Raw genomic sequence first — 14,848 nt, forward strand, 5'->3', positions numbered from 1 at the left:
ACTGGGAGGCTGTTGATTTAGACTCATAGAAAAACACTCTTATTTATTCAAAGCGTCAGCTTCCTTTCTCAAAAGCTAGCAGTTTTGTTCTGCACTGCAATTATGGGAGGTTTGGTGTGCAGTGATTGTAGAGAGTAATGCAATTGTGTCCCTCTCTGACAGACAAGGACTTGTGTCAGGCAGTGTCTGCTTTAAATGCCATCCAGAGTGCTGGTTCTCAACCAAAGCCCTGGCCATTGGCCACTGGACACAGAATTCCTTTCTATTCACTGTTGCCCAACTACCACAAGAGGCTGGTAGATTTCTATGCCAAAGGGGAGAAAGTCTATTGTTTCAGTCTGTGTAGTCTTTTAATGAGTAAACTTAATGTCTTTCCTAGTTATTCCATAAAGCTTCTTAGCCTAGGACAAGGGTCTTCTATGGCTTGGATTCAAGAGGTTGCTGAACTTAGAAGGGGAAAAAATTGTATCTTTATTTTTACTAACCCTTTGCTGAAATAGTATTTCCTTCCATTATGAATTATGAAATTTGGCGTTTCCTTTTATTTTTGAATGTAGGCAATAAATCCCAGTAGTGCTGGCAGTATCTTTGAGTATCTCACCAGAAAGAAGAGCTATTTTCATATCAGAGTCCCTGTCACAGGTACTGTTTTTGACATCTGGAAATGACTTTTATGCTCACCATTAGTTTAAAGTCACAGCCTTACTAGAGCCAATGGTTTCAGATTACATTAATAGCATATGTATATATTCATACACATTGTATTGCAAGTTGGTGTTTTACTTTATTATTTCATTATAATAGCTTCATTTGTGATCTATAAATATATTTGGTTGATCCACCCCCTGCTTCCTGCTCTGAGGACAAGTCCAGGCTACCAGGGGAGGAAGCAGGTACTACTGCCATGCCTTAGCCCAGCATGAACCTGTGAACTGAGATAAAGCTTTCTTCCCTTGGGTTTCTTCTTATCAAGTGTTTGGTCACAGAAGTGATTTAAAAAAAAAAAAAAGAAGGTCAGTATTTTACCTGATTCACAAGTGATTTAGAGTGTTCAGAACTGTGTGCATAAATGATATTTGCAATTACCACACGATTTTATGTCAAGGGAGTTGAGCACCCATGGATTTTTGCTGTCTCTAGGAAGTCCTGGAATCAATCAATCCCCTGTGGAAAGCCTGACTCATCCCCATTCTAACATCACAGTCATATCAGATAGACAGAGGGCCTGCAGCACCCACACATAAAAGATTAGGTATCCATGTATTAGACTGTTTTGAATTATTCAAAGTAATGTACAGGCTCTCCCAAATCAAAATGCCAGCCTAGCTTTGGCGATGGGATGCTGAGAAGCTGAGAGGTAAATTATCACCCTGGGGAGCCTATCTACTTCTGCTGTTACCTAGCATCTTCCGGTAACACTGTAGAGTAGGGGATGAGAAGACAGATGCAGTGTGCTCATGTTCCTCAAAACAAATAAATATCTGAGGGAAACTTTGGAGAGGGGTAGTACTTACATTCTCTGTTTCTGAGCTTTTAGGCCGTGGGCATTGACCCAGGCACTGTGGGCCTATGGGTAGGCAGAGCATGGTAAGAGAGGACACACATTGTAGAGCAGAGCTGTTTAGATCACAGACACTGGGAAGCATAGACTCAGAATGCCTGGGACAGTGGCTGAGACATGTCCTTCAATGACATGCTCCTAGTGGCCAGCTTCCTCCAACTTAACCCCACCTCTCAATAGTGCCCTCAGATTTCAAACTCCTCAGTGGAGTTTCTTTGTCTGTTTCTTTGTTTAGACCTGAACCTGGATGGCCCATTACTTCTCCAGTGATCTGATCCATCAACCAGGGACAAAGCCATCGATACTTGAACCCTTTGAGGGACACTTCCTATCTAAACCGTGCTATGCCTGGGTAGGTCCCTGCTCTATTCCCTAGCAGGGTGACATCAGGCAAGCTATTTAGCCTGTCCACGTGGTTCCTCACCCATGACACATTAGATTTCTTACACTGGCTGGCCAGGATAAGGGTGTTCATCTCTGACCTACTTTCTCTTACACAAGCATCATTATTGCTGAGTGCACAGTCAAATATTTAGTCTTGAAGAGAAAAAGGGAAGTGCACAGGAAGATTTGGCGTTGTGATGGCTGAGATAACGTACACTGATTACTTTGCACTCTGCTGGACACCCAGTGAACATGTGGTATTTGCCTCTCTTTGTGTGGACGCCTCCTGCATTAGTCTGTTTTCAATGGGCAGGAAGCTCCCCTCTGTGTTCACGGGGTCAGTCACTGATATTATGTGTTAAAAGTTCAAGCGGTTAAATTACTTCAGTAATGCTTATCAGATTGACCCGGAGCTCTGTCCGGTTACTGGTTCACTGTGGTGGGAAAACCATCTCTACTTAAATTAGAGATGAGAGAGCTGAGGTGGAGTTTGCCACTCACTTTTCTATAAAGTATTCTACTGGTACAAGTGTCTAAATTAAGCAAGAAGTTATTTCTTTCCTAGCTTCTTTTAGTTGTCTGTTTGTAGACAGGGGCTCACCACATAGCCCACACTGCTCTCAACCTTACATTCCTCTGGCCCTGCCAGTGCTGGGAACACAGATGTGTATCGCCATGCCTGCATCCAGTATTGAATTATTCCCAAGCCCTCAGTCTCTCCTGGTTCAACAGTGATCTGAAACACACCTGTTGACAATAAGGGACGAGCACACAGCCTTTCATTTTCTTTTCATTTGTTCCAAATTTCTAACATATGGGGAAAAAAGAAGGAAAATGTAGCAAGCAGCAGGCAAGCTTCAAAACAAGAAGGCAACCTTCCTGGGCCTGCGCTGTCCAGGGCGGGATCTCAGTATTTATTTTCGTTCCTACTATTTATTTTTTTACACAGCGGCCCGAGTCCCAAGGTTTAGATTCTGGCAGCTCTGCCTTCCTGGAGCTGCTGTGCACGGGGGACGTCCAGCGTTGGTCTTTGTCTCAGCTCTGTTGCTTTGCTGTGTCCTCCCCACCTACTGGGCTAAGACAGGGTCTAGCCTCAGCTCTCTGATGGGAGAAGAGAAACAGCGTTGTCTCCCACAGATTCCTGGTTGTGAGCGTGACCGCATCAATAGGCAGGTTTTGCTTTTTGTTTTGTTTTGTTTTGTTTTTCTAGTTTAGAATTAAATATTGAACGCATGCTTGGTAGCACAAATGCTGTGGAAAGGCGAGACAAGGCAGAGGTGAAGCCCCATTATCTCTGTCCACCAGATTAAGGGATCCATCGTTCCTGTAACCCTGGCCTCCCTCTCCCACCCGTCCCTACCACCCCTGGAAGGAAATGTCTTGTGTTTTGAGTTTATCGTTTTCTTCCTTTGTTTATTTGTATTAACAGTCCTCTACATGTAAAATATTTTTCTATAAGTATGTATTTTTTTTCTTTCTATGCTCAAGGCCCACATAAAGGGCCCAGTCAGTGTGTGTCTTGTGGTAATGTCCCTCGTGCCGGCCTACACTGGTGGGGTTCGCCCATGTTGGCGGGTTCAGCATTGCTGTTCTTTGTCAGTATGTGCCATGATTGTGTTATTTACCCATCTACTGCTGTGGACCCTTAGGCTACTCCTGAGACCTTGTGCCTATGAATGGTCTCACTGTGAACATTCTTGTTCCCAACATGGTGTGCCAGTGTTGACATGACTAGATAGCATGTGTCTTCCACAATGACTGTGTCCTTGTTGTCTAAGAGGTCGGGTTGTCGAACATGCGGTCTCCTTCCTTCTTATCCTTTACTTACCTGGGCTTTTTTTGGGGGGGGCTTTGCATCTTTTCTGTGTCTTAATGCTTGAAGTTCTCTCTCCCTCTTGCCTTCTGCGGCTTACTTTTCTGGTCCCCATCAACTGTGGTATGCCCATGTCTCCCGGTGCTTTAGCTGTAATAGTGTTTCTTTCTACATATCCCCCCACTGAAGCTGGATTCAAGGAAAAACAAAATCAGAAATGGCTTCCTTCAGTGCCCTTTCAACTCAACTCCACCAGCCAGTGGCTTGGCAATCAGAAACAACTAGTCAGCAGCACAAAACAACTAGTCAAATCATCAGGTTCGGCGGTTCCTTGCAGCTACAGCCCAGGCTTAAACAATGGGAAAGAGAACTGGACTCTTTCTTTCAGAATCCTTCTCATTTCCAGCACCTGTCCATCCAGACAAGGAGGAGACAGGCTTCAGCTGGTTTGCTCTGCTGAGATCCTGCTTTGCCATTAGCCCTACAAGAAAATGAGGGAGAGCCAGCACTGTCTCCCCACACCCAGCCCTCAGCTGGTATCTCTCACATCTGCTTTGTAGTCTCCTGCTCCTTGGCCTGGTTCGCTTCATTCCCTAACGCTCATCATAGAAACCGCAGAGAACTACGTAAAAAGCGTAACGCTGCATTCACACAGAGCAGTAAAAATAGAGCGGCGTTTGGGGGAGCATTGAAAAAGCACAAAGGCTTTCCCACACTGAAAATTCCCAAATGAAACTCAGTTGCCTCTCGGCAGTGTTCTGAAGGATGCCGCTCAAGAGCTCGGAGCTCGCTGACTTTGTATTTCAAACTGCCATTGTTTAATCCCTTCCTTTCCCAGGAGCTCTTAGCTGAATCTAAACTCATCTGTTGACCCTTGCCTCAGTACTTTTCCAAACTGCGAGTCTGGTTCTGCCTCTTCCTTGCTTCGAGCCTCTCACCGACTTCCTTGGCTGAAGTCTAAACTCTACTTGGCTTAGTGAGGACCTCAATCCTGTTCTCCCTGCTTCCCAATTAGAACCCTGAACTGTGTCACTCCCCACAAGTGCTGTGCCAGTAAGTCCCACCGGGTTCCTTCCACACCTGCCTGATAAAGTGCCTGCTGCTTCAGCTACTGTAATACCTCCCTTTGCCTATCAAACTCAACTCCCAGGCTCCTTCCAGGAAGCCCTCCCTGATTCCAATCCTCAGTCACAGCTCCTTCTCTATGGCTCTGATTAGATACATCCCCTATTGCATACACAGCATTGGGCAGCAGGAGAGCCGGCTTCTGATGGACATGAAGGCCCTTGAGACTGAATTAATGCGTGGTGGTTGTCTGCACACTGCTCACCACAGTCCCCAGCACTGAGTGCATACTCGGCACATTCAAACCAAACTGCCTCAGTTTCATCCATCCTTAGACCTGTCTTCCCTCTCCTCCCCTTCTCCCTCTCTCATTCCCCCTCTCCTACACGTGGGTGCATTTTAATACATCTCCCAGTTTTAATACATCTCCCAGTGAAACTGATGTCTTCTCCACACTTAGATAGGGCAGGGTGTCTTCTAGGCGACAGGTTAGACATGGGGAGATAATGAATATTTGGAATATTCCAGGCTGCGTGGTTTATTTCAGCCACAGACCATTTCCCCTCTGTGTTCCCTATTCTGGAACTCGGAGTTATGAAAGAACTCTCGGGCTTTGTTATCCTGCCGCTGAGGACGGCATCCTCTGCTTTCAAAGACTTTTGAAAAGATTTTTGTTTGGTTTCCTTAGCTTTTTTAAAAAAATCACACACACACACACACACACACACCCACACACACACACACACACAGCTTGCATCCTGAAAACAAAGGAAACCGTAAACAATGGCCACTCCCAATTTGACTCTAAGTGTTTGCCAGCAGCCTCCTTAGCTCACATGGTTCTTCTTCATTAGCGAGCACTGCTTAGTATAACAAGAATGCTTCTAAATTAAGCTGTCTGAATCGCGCTTAGTTAATACTCTGGGAACTAATTTATTCTATGATTTAAATACACTGGCTAGTGGATTATTTATTGATGTATTATTATAGCTAGGCAACAATGCATAATTTCCTCTTATCTGCTGAGTGGTTTTTAATAATCCATTGAAATCCGAAAGAGAACCATTTCATTAAATGGGAAGTGAGTAAATACTGTGAAGTCCAACATTTAAAGAATTATCTTCCCATGGAGAATGGGTTTTTAAAAATTAATGGCATTTTCGGGAACCAGCGAAGAATTGAGTTTGCTTTTTAAACAGTAACTTTCTGTTGTCTGGATTCAAAGCGTAACCAACAGTCACAAAATCACTCGTGGGAATGCTAAACAGAATCAGAAATTTAAAAAAATGGTGGAGAGTCGAGCAGGGTGACTGCCACACTGTTAGCTGGACCAAGGAACTGCCTCTCCTCACAGTTTTGGGCTCTGCATTCCAATGTTTTACTTCAGGAAATGTCATCAGAAACATTCTAACCTTTAGCAAGTTCTTTACCTCAAACCCCTGGGACCCAGGAACAGTTGTGGGTTCTGGGATCCATGTAGACAGTGGGTCAATACTACAGTTAAATTCAATAACCTGTCTGGTCTGATGTTACCCTAAACAGCCCAGCTTTGGAGCATGCTCAGTACTCTGCTATAGATGCCCAGGACCTGGTGGGCAGCCTTGACACTCCTTATTGCCAGTTACACCAGAATACATGGGGCAGGTATGGGCAGGCAGGCAAGCAGGTAACAGGTCTTTTCATCTTTCTGCAAATATTTGAAATCTAGCCCATCTGATTTCCAGAGGCAAAGTTTCAGTGAAGTTTGGGGCCTTGTAACTTATGTTTCAGCGAACATTTCTTTGTGTGGTGGTAGCTTTCTATCACAATGAGAGAACTGACTGAAAGGAGCAGAGGTCACTCTGATCCCACTCTCCAAGGGACAGGACAGGATCATCCTGGTGAGACTGCACGGGGAAGCAAAGCTGCTTACTTCATGGTGACCAGGAAGCAAAGGAAAACAACAAACAAACACCCCTCCCCCCCAAGAAAAAACAAACCAGGAAGAGGCCAGAGTCCAACATTCTTTAGAAGGCAACAGCTCCAGTGATCTTTCCTTCCACTGAGACCTCTTAAACCAGTGGTCCTCAACCTTCCTAGCTGCGACCCTTTAATACAGTTCTTCATGTTGTGATGACCTCCAAACATTAAGTTATTTTTAATGTTGCTACCACTTAAATAACTGCAATTTTGCTACTGCTATGAATCGTAATATAAATAATTTTGGAGATAGAGATTTGCAAAAGGGGCTGCTAAACTCTCCCCACAGGTTGAGAACCACTGTCTTAAAGGCGCTACCATCTCTCTTCCAGGGGTGCTGAGGGACCAACCCTTCAACACATGAGTGTTTGGGGAATACTTTATATCCAAACGATGACACTTGAGTTTACTTTGAAAAAGAGGAAACATGCCAGAATGTACTCTGTTTGTCTAGGAAGGACAAAAGTGTCAGAGAACTATTGTCCAGGGGTTTATCAGAGGCCTTCGTTCGCACTGTTTGTCAGGCTCCGTGCTGGCTGTTACCTTTACCTCAGCTAATTTTATGTACTGATTTTATGCCGCTAAGTCTGGAGCTGAGCAATGAAGTGTCCGAGTGGTCCATCTATCTGATTCCATAGGAAAGGCTCAACACAGCCCTGTGAGAACCGCCCACCTTGCTTTCGGCAGGAAGTAAAGGCCGGTGGGGTGGCAGCCTCCTGGCGTGTGGCATCCAGTATACTGTGAGCCCTCCCCACTGGTAGAGGGCACCGATGTCTTAGCCCGCCGCCTCCACCCCCAACCGTCACACAAAAGAAAGAAATGTAGATCGTGAAGTAAGACCATGAATGGGTAGGGAAACATAATGAGCTGAGTCGTGCTTTCCAGCCTCCTGTGGATAGCAAGTACAAAAACCGGATTCAGAACGGCCGCACGAGGGAGGGACTTTTCAATTACTTTTTAATTGCATCAAACAACTGTGTTATAAAATGAGTTCTGAAAAAGGGTAAAGGCAGAACAGTTTCTCTGCTAAGACAAGTAAGGTCTTGCCTCCTTCCCTGCTTGTCATTTGTCTGTTGTACAATAAAAGGGGGTTGGCACTACCTGCTGGGAGTGGGGGAGGGGACGGGGAAGGAATGGGATGGATGATGGATGTGGCCAGAGAAAGGGGTAAGCTCCCGCTCCCGAGGGAGTTAAGCAAGCCGCTGATGGAGATTTGACCTCATGACCAAGCTGCTCTCCTGCTCCTAAGGGCAGGAGGGATCTCGAATGTGGGAATCAAAACACATCTGAAGATTAATATTTCCACCCCCGATGAGTGAATTGTAATTCTTTCATTCTAAATACGTATGTTAATATGTTTTTTTTAAACTGCTGCAAATCCTTCTCTTACTCTGGTAATTAAAAGGGAAAATATTTCTTTGACCATAAAAACTTAGATAATAGCTCGTGGCCAGTTGAGTGCTTATGACGTTTCTTAGCAGCAAATGGAGTTGGAGTAATTGTTGTAGACAGAGCACAGCGTATTCTTTCTAGTGCAGGCTCTCTTTGATTTTTTTTAAACATTTTTTCTGTTTTGAAAATAGATGCCCCCCACATGCTACATCCTGATTACAGTTTACTTTTCTTTATTCCTTCCAGTTCCTGCCCACCCCACCCACCCATCTAGATCTGCCCCTCTCTGTCTCTTATTACAAAATCAACAGGATTCTAAGGGATAATAACCAAATAAAATATAATGTAATAAAAGATAAGACAAAACAAAGACCAGCACATAGGAACTGGACAAGGCAAAAAAACAGAAGGAAAAGAGCTCAAGAGGAGGCACAGGCAACAGAGACCTGCTCGTTTGCACACTCAGGAATCCCATAAAACCACTAAACTGGAAGCCATGACATATACAAAAAGGAGCTGTAGAGTAAAAAAGAGAGAAGAAAAACAATATATAAATAAAATAAAGAAAAAATAAAAATAAAGATCAAATTTAAGAAAAACAAACAAACAAACAAAAAGGCCTGACATGATATTGTGAGACAGGAAAGGTAGCATTGGGTCTCTTCTCCCCTTTGAGTGACCACCCATCCCAGATAGTCTGACACTATTTTTACATTTAAAACTAAAGTCCTATTTCCCCCAGATCCCTCAATCCTGAGCAAAATGGGACACCTGGTGACCTTAAATCTTATCTCCATTTTACAAGTAAGAAAATAGAGGTCAGCAAGACACCGTAGATTTCCCAAGCTGGGCTTGAACCCAGCTGTGCGGGCTCTGAGTCGCTCTGCACTTCCGCACTGCACTGTCCCCTTCAGTTTGAGCTGACACAGTGTCAAAGCTGACGTTAGTCCCCATCGGGACCACAGAGTGAGGGTGAGCGAGAGGCTTGTATGATAATGTAGGAAGTAAAAACTGAAGTGAATGTTAAGTACGTTCACACGCTGCTGATCTGGCGGGGTGAGGCTGGGCGACCTGATCTACCAGCCTTTGCCTCTGCGCTGACCATGGGTTGTCTGAAAAGGAGTCTGTTCTTGATGGTGAGGTTTCGGCTATCTTAACGCCTGATTGTGAACTTTGTTCTTCCCCTCACATGTGATGCCCCTGCCATGTTCTCTTGCCTCCTTTTATCCCATCCAGTGGTTCTGAGACATCACCCTCCCCCATTATAATTTGCTAGTAACATGTGCTTTTACCTGTACCCACACTTAGTATTTGCCTAAGACATATGCCACAGAAAGCCTCATTTATGAAATAGAACCAGTTTGGTATATTTGCCACATTTCAAACACAAAAGGAGACCTTAACTGTTTTCACTCAGTTTACACCACTTTTGTGTAAGTGGCGCTTTCCCCCCATTATTATTAATATCCATTATTTTTGTCCCTCATTTAGGGACCATCTTTTCTTCTGTTGGATGAACAACCTTTAATCTTTTTGGTTGGCAAAATGTGCCCCCCACCCCTGCCCTGCTTCTCATTTCCTTGAAAAGGTCTCCGTGAGCCTCCATGTGTAAGAGGTGCTGCTAGGCCGGCAAATCTTTCTGGGGACACTTTTTCACTCTCCAATTTTCATCATTTCTATAATTAACCCTCCTTCTTTTCCTGGGAATATGGTTTTCTTTTTTTAAAAAAAAAAAAACAATGTTTTATTTGATTCCGTGTGTGTTTTGTGTGCGTGTGTGTATGCCTCAGTGTATATATACACACGGTGTATGCCTGAGGTTGTCAGCAGAGGGAATCAGCTTCCCGGGAACTGGAGTTGCAAGTGGCTTTGTGCTGCTCTGTAGGAAAGAGGTTTCCCAGGGGAAGCAAACCTCGCTGTTCTGCAGGAGCACTTGGCATTTTTGGTTGCTGGGTCGGCTCTCCACCCGATCCTGCCTTCAGCTTCAGCACCATCCCGTGCTTAGGTGCCGTTTTCTCTGTATTTATCCGATTTAGGGTTGCTGAGCTTCCCAGACCGAGAACAGGTAGCTTTTATAAGGTCTGAACAGTTATTTCCAATCAGGACAATTATTTCCTTTGCCCTGTGCCATATGTTTTTATCCGTGAAGTCCAGCCAAGGATAACCAGATTCGCTGAAGTCTCTGGCCTTTCTTCTCTGCTCTGTATATGCGATGCTGCTATTCCCAGTGCTCCAGCCTGGCTGTTGCTGACCTATTAACATGAGCTTCTATTTCTAGTGTGTTTCCTTCTACTCTAATACCTCTGTTAAGTTCTCAGCTTCAGGTTTATTAGAATTTATTTTTATTGTATATGCATGTATGTATGCATTGTATGTTTTTATGTGTTACAGGCTATGTTTGCCTGCATGTTTATGAATCTTGTGTGAGCATGTCACCTACGAAGGTCAGAAGAAGGTGTCACTACTCAGTTCAGTGGTGAGAGGGTTTCCTCTGGCATCTGGGATACCGAGGCTTTTCCGTCTCTGGCTGTTCCTCCCTCTGCTGTTTCCCAGTGCCAAGACTGCATTTTTCTTTTCTTCGGTCTTTCTCCTCACACCCGTCAAACCGTAAGGTCCTTTCTCTTATACCCATGACTGGTGCAACCCACACCAAAGCTCCGTCTGCATTTCTCTAGGATCACGCAGTATGGTGACAGCTACATTCGGATCCACTGAGGAATCTAGAAGTGACATTTCACCTCCTGTTCAACAGTCATTGCTAGTCTGCAAGGGTATGGTGGGAAACCCCGGAGATGGCTCCTGCTGGGTGTTGCTGAAGCAACCCTGCCTTGACCTGTGCTCTGGTTATCTTGGATAACCAGATAGTTCTTGCCTCACTCATAGTCAGAGGGGTCTGCGGACGGTCCATGGCTTGTTTCTGACGCTCGTCTTCAGTTACTTTATCTTGTCAATGTGACTTTTCCTGAGTGTGTTCTTGTCTTAGTTTGACCAGTAGCTACCTCCCGTCTGATAGCTAGAGGCCAAGATTTCACAAGAGGGTGTGTGATGAAGACAGCTTAAGTTTAAATCGGAAAACCCAACAAGCAGGTTATCTCTCGTGCATCAGTTTGTGGTGGACACTGGGCTCCTCCAACCCATCCTACCTCTTACAGCTTCCACGGGTCCTTTTTCATTGTCCTGAACCGCAGTACCATCCTCTGCAAATCTGTTCGGCTCAGAAGCTTGAAGTGGGGCAGTGGAGGAGGACGGCTGTCACTGGGCCTTTACATCTGATTAATCTTTACTTTCATTGGTTCCTCGCAGGCACCCCCTCACTCTCGTTTCTACTCTTTCCTCTGAGCCTACACTGTCCCTCATCCAAGCTGATGTCCTCCACCGCTTACTCAGGGATCAGTCCCTTCAAAGCCTCCTTATTAGATATTAAGTAATGTTTACAGTGGAAATCTGAGCCCGGCATTCCCTCTATACAGCCATCCAGGCTCTGCCTAGAATAGGCAGATCCACAGACAACTGGAGTTGGTTTGGTGGCCAGAGACGGGAGGGATGAGGACTCGGCAGTCAGAGTTTTAGCTGCTGTTTCCTTTGGGACAATGAAAATAATCCACAATTCCCTACTAGTGATAGAGGATGCGCTAAATGGGACTGGATTTTACACCTTAAAGTGATTAAAGATGTAATTTCATGTTAAGTATATTTTACTGAAACTAAAAATAACTCCCCACACATCTAATCTGTTCATCAAAGCACATCCCAGTAGGCCTGTATCCTGTGGTTGTTTGCTAGTTCAGCTCTCCTCTGTCTCATCCCATTCCTAATGAGTGAGGCTGCATGTAGGTGTGCGTGCCTGTTGTTTCCTGTGTATGCAGGAACTGATTCCTCTATTGGAAATGCATCCCTACATCCCTGCACCCCTACATTTCTTCATCCCTGCACCCCTGCATCCCTCATCCCTGCATCCCTCATCCCTGCATCCCTGCATCCCTATATCCCTGCATCCCTGCATCCCTATATCCCTGCATCCCTGCATCCCTGCATCCCTGCATCCCTGCATCCCTGCATCCCTGCACCCCTGCATCCCTCATCCCTGCATCCCTGCATCCCTCATCCCTGCATCCCTGCATCCCTGCATCCCCTGCATCCCTGCATCCCTGCATCCCTGCATCCCTGCATCCCTGCATCCCTCATCCCTGCATCCCTGCATCCCTGCATCCCTGCATCCCTGCATCCCTGCATCCCTGCATCCCTGCATCCCTATATCCCTGCACCCCTGCATCCCTGCATCCCTGTATCCCTGCACCCCTGCACCCCTGCATCCCTGCACCCCTGCATCCCTGCATCCCTATATCCCTGCACCCCTGCATCCCTGCATCCCTGCACCCCCTGCATCCCTACACCCCTGCATCCCTGCATCCCTGCATCCCTACCTGCCCACTGTTGTAAGTCCAGGAGACTCTGGAGAAGTATGACCTGACATGTCTGCATCACAAGCCCACTGTGACTACCTCTGCGTTCTAGATGGTGAAAAAGCCGCAACTGGGAAGCCTCTCCTGCTAGGTCCATATCTCTAGGTCCAGGGAGAATTGAAATCATTTACTAAAATCAACCTTAAAGTGATGGTTTAAGTGTTTGCATAACCCTTTTAAAATTCATGGCACACTATGACATGTCCCCCCCCCCAGAACATCTGGAACACATGAGCTTAGAGGCTCCCAAAATATATCATTTCTGAGATGAGGCTATTTCCATCTGGGGAGCCTTGAGATTACTCTTGTCACATTTACATATGTAATCACAAGCCTACCACATTTGGTCGCTCACCTCTGAGAGCTGCTGAGTGGCTTGCAGCCTTGATTTGTGAGTGGTGAGACTTAGCTGGCTAATTAAAAGACAGAGTCGGTTCTGTTCGGTTACAACCTGACTTAGATGGAGAAACTTTCCTACCTCCAGGTCCATCTAGGTACAACTTAAGAATGCAGCACTCACTCTCAGTTAGGAGCTCTGGAGCAGAAAGTGGGCAAGAGAAGTCATTTTGAAATTGATGTAAATTGGTATAAAATCTAAGAACTGGAGCTGAAAAGCTTCTGGACTCTGGACTCCAAGGTAACTTATCACTAGGAGAGCATACAACTCCAAGGCTTGTGGAAGGAAGTGTTTTATACTTATTTCTGTTTTCTGTCTGGGGACAGAACTCAGAAACCTGCATCTGCTCGGCAAGGGCATTACCACTGAGCAACATAGCAACACCATTCTGAATCTCACATATATTTTAAATAGTGTTTATTTATTTCCCTGTGTTCCTTTGTCTCTGTTCTCCAAGGTAATCGTCCGAGGTGGAGGACACATTTTGCCCTATGACCAGCCACTGAGGTCTTTCGATATGATCAATCGCTTCATCTATGACAGAGGATGGGAACCTTATAAATCATAAGCTACTTTCCTGAAACAGGAATCTTAATCACCAAAGAATACTGTTTTAAAAGACTAAAGATATCATGTAAATTTAAAAATGTTATCTTTTTTATATTTTCAAGGCATTTGTTATCAATAAAAGTTTCCCTGAAACACGTGACCTTTTGAGTGACAGTTTGGGTTCATGAGCACACTTAAGTGAGAGTCATATATCTTGATTTATGGGAGGGAAACAAATGGGTTCTGAGGCACTAATGGAATATCTAAGCCCTTTCAGGGCAGAAAGTGCAATAAATTAATAGACTCATAACATCATCTGGTTCTGTAAATACTAAGACAGTTTATCTCATGACACATCCGTCCTAGTGACTCTGTGTTATTGCTCTTGGCGGCCAGAAACAACCAAGGAAAGGAAGATTAACTTTGGCTGGAGGTTTCAACCCATCTCGGCAGGAAAAGCTGTGGCAGCAGGAGGGTGCAGAGAGGCTGTTCACATAGTAGTGGGCCAGGAAGCTTAGCATTAGCTTAAAGCTGGGCTGGGTTGTACCTTAGAGTTCACCCATGGGTCCTCAGAGCTGAGCCCCACATCCTGGGTTCCATAGTCTCCAGAATCAGGTCAACCACCTTGGAAATAATTGTTTACAACATCGGCCTGTGGAGACAATTCAGATTCGAACTGTAACAGCCTCTGCTGCTGCTGCTGGAAATTACTGGAAAAACAGCTAAGAGATTCATCCCAAACACAGGATGGAGGTCTAACAGTCTCGAGAGGGGGATTTGAACACAAGACGTCTCCACATAGAGGTTACCTTGTAATTCTCAGAGACAGACACCGTCCTTGGAGAAGAACGGTGTCTCTAGATCTCGGTCAGCAGGGAGTCTGACGCCCAGAGTGAACTCAGTCTGTCTTCTCTGTTTTGGAGTTTGTTGGCTTAGTTGAGTTGTATACATTCAGTAAACAGGGGACATTAGATTGAGTCTTTTTAAATCTGAGTTTTAAATTCTCTGCTTTCTGTAATTAAATAAAGAGCAACCTAATTTTATGTCATTGTTAGAATTAAAACTTGAGCTAACCTGGCACCACAATATGGGTGTTTGGGAATATACACTCATTGACGTTCTTCTGGCTAAACTGTCATATCCAGGCTTAATTCTCTTTGGCACACACATCTTTGAAATTCTACGGCATACTTAGTTTCAGGGCATGTATCACTCAGGTATGATCTGGCTCACTGGAGAATCAATCCCCCCTTTTTGAAAATAGA

At 45.0% G+C, this 14,848-nt stretch overlaps 1 protein-coding gene across 3 annotated transcripts in view; it reads left to right on the top strand.

Annotated features, from left to right (window-relative positions):
* Positions 1–13,743, top strand: part of Cpvl (carboxypeptidase vitellogenic like) — a 103,961-nt gene extending 90,218 nt beyond the window's left edge. For all 3 annotated transcript variants that reach the window (XM_032905160.1, XM_032905159.1, XM_032905161.1), the window contains one exon: positions 13,492–13,743. In XM_032905160.1, the coding sequence (XP_032761051.1) occupies positions 13,492–13,602 (111 nt within the window). In that variant the 3' untranslated portion in view covers positions 13,603–13,743. The remainder of the gene's footprint in view (positions 1–13,491) is intronic.
* Positions 13,744–14,848: the final 1,105 nt, after the last annotated feature.

Source organism: Rattus rattus, chromosome 6, assembly GCF_011064425.1.
Source record: "Rattus rattus isolate New Zealand chromosome 6, Rrattus_CSIRO_v1, whole genome shotgun sequence".
NCBI classification, from domain to species: Eukaryota; Metazoa; Chordata; class Mammalia; order Rodentia; family Muridae; genus Rattus; species Rattus rattus.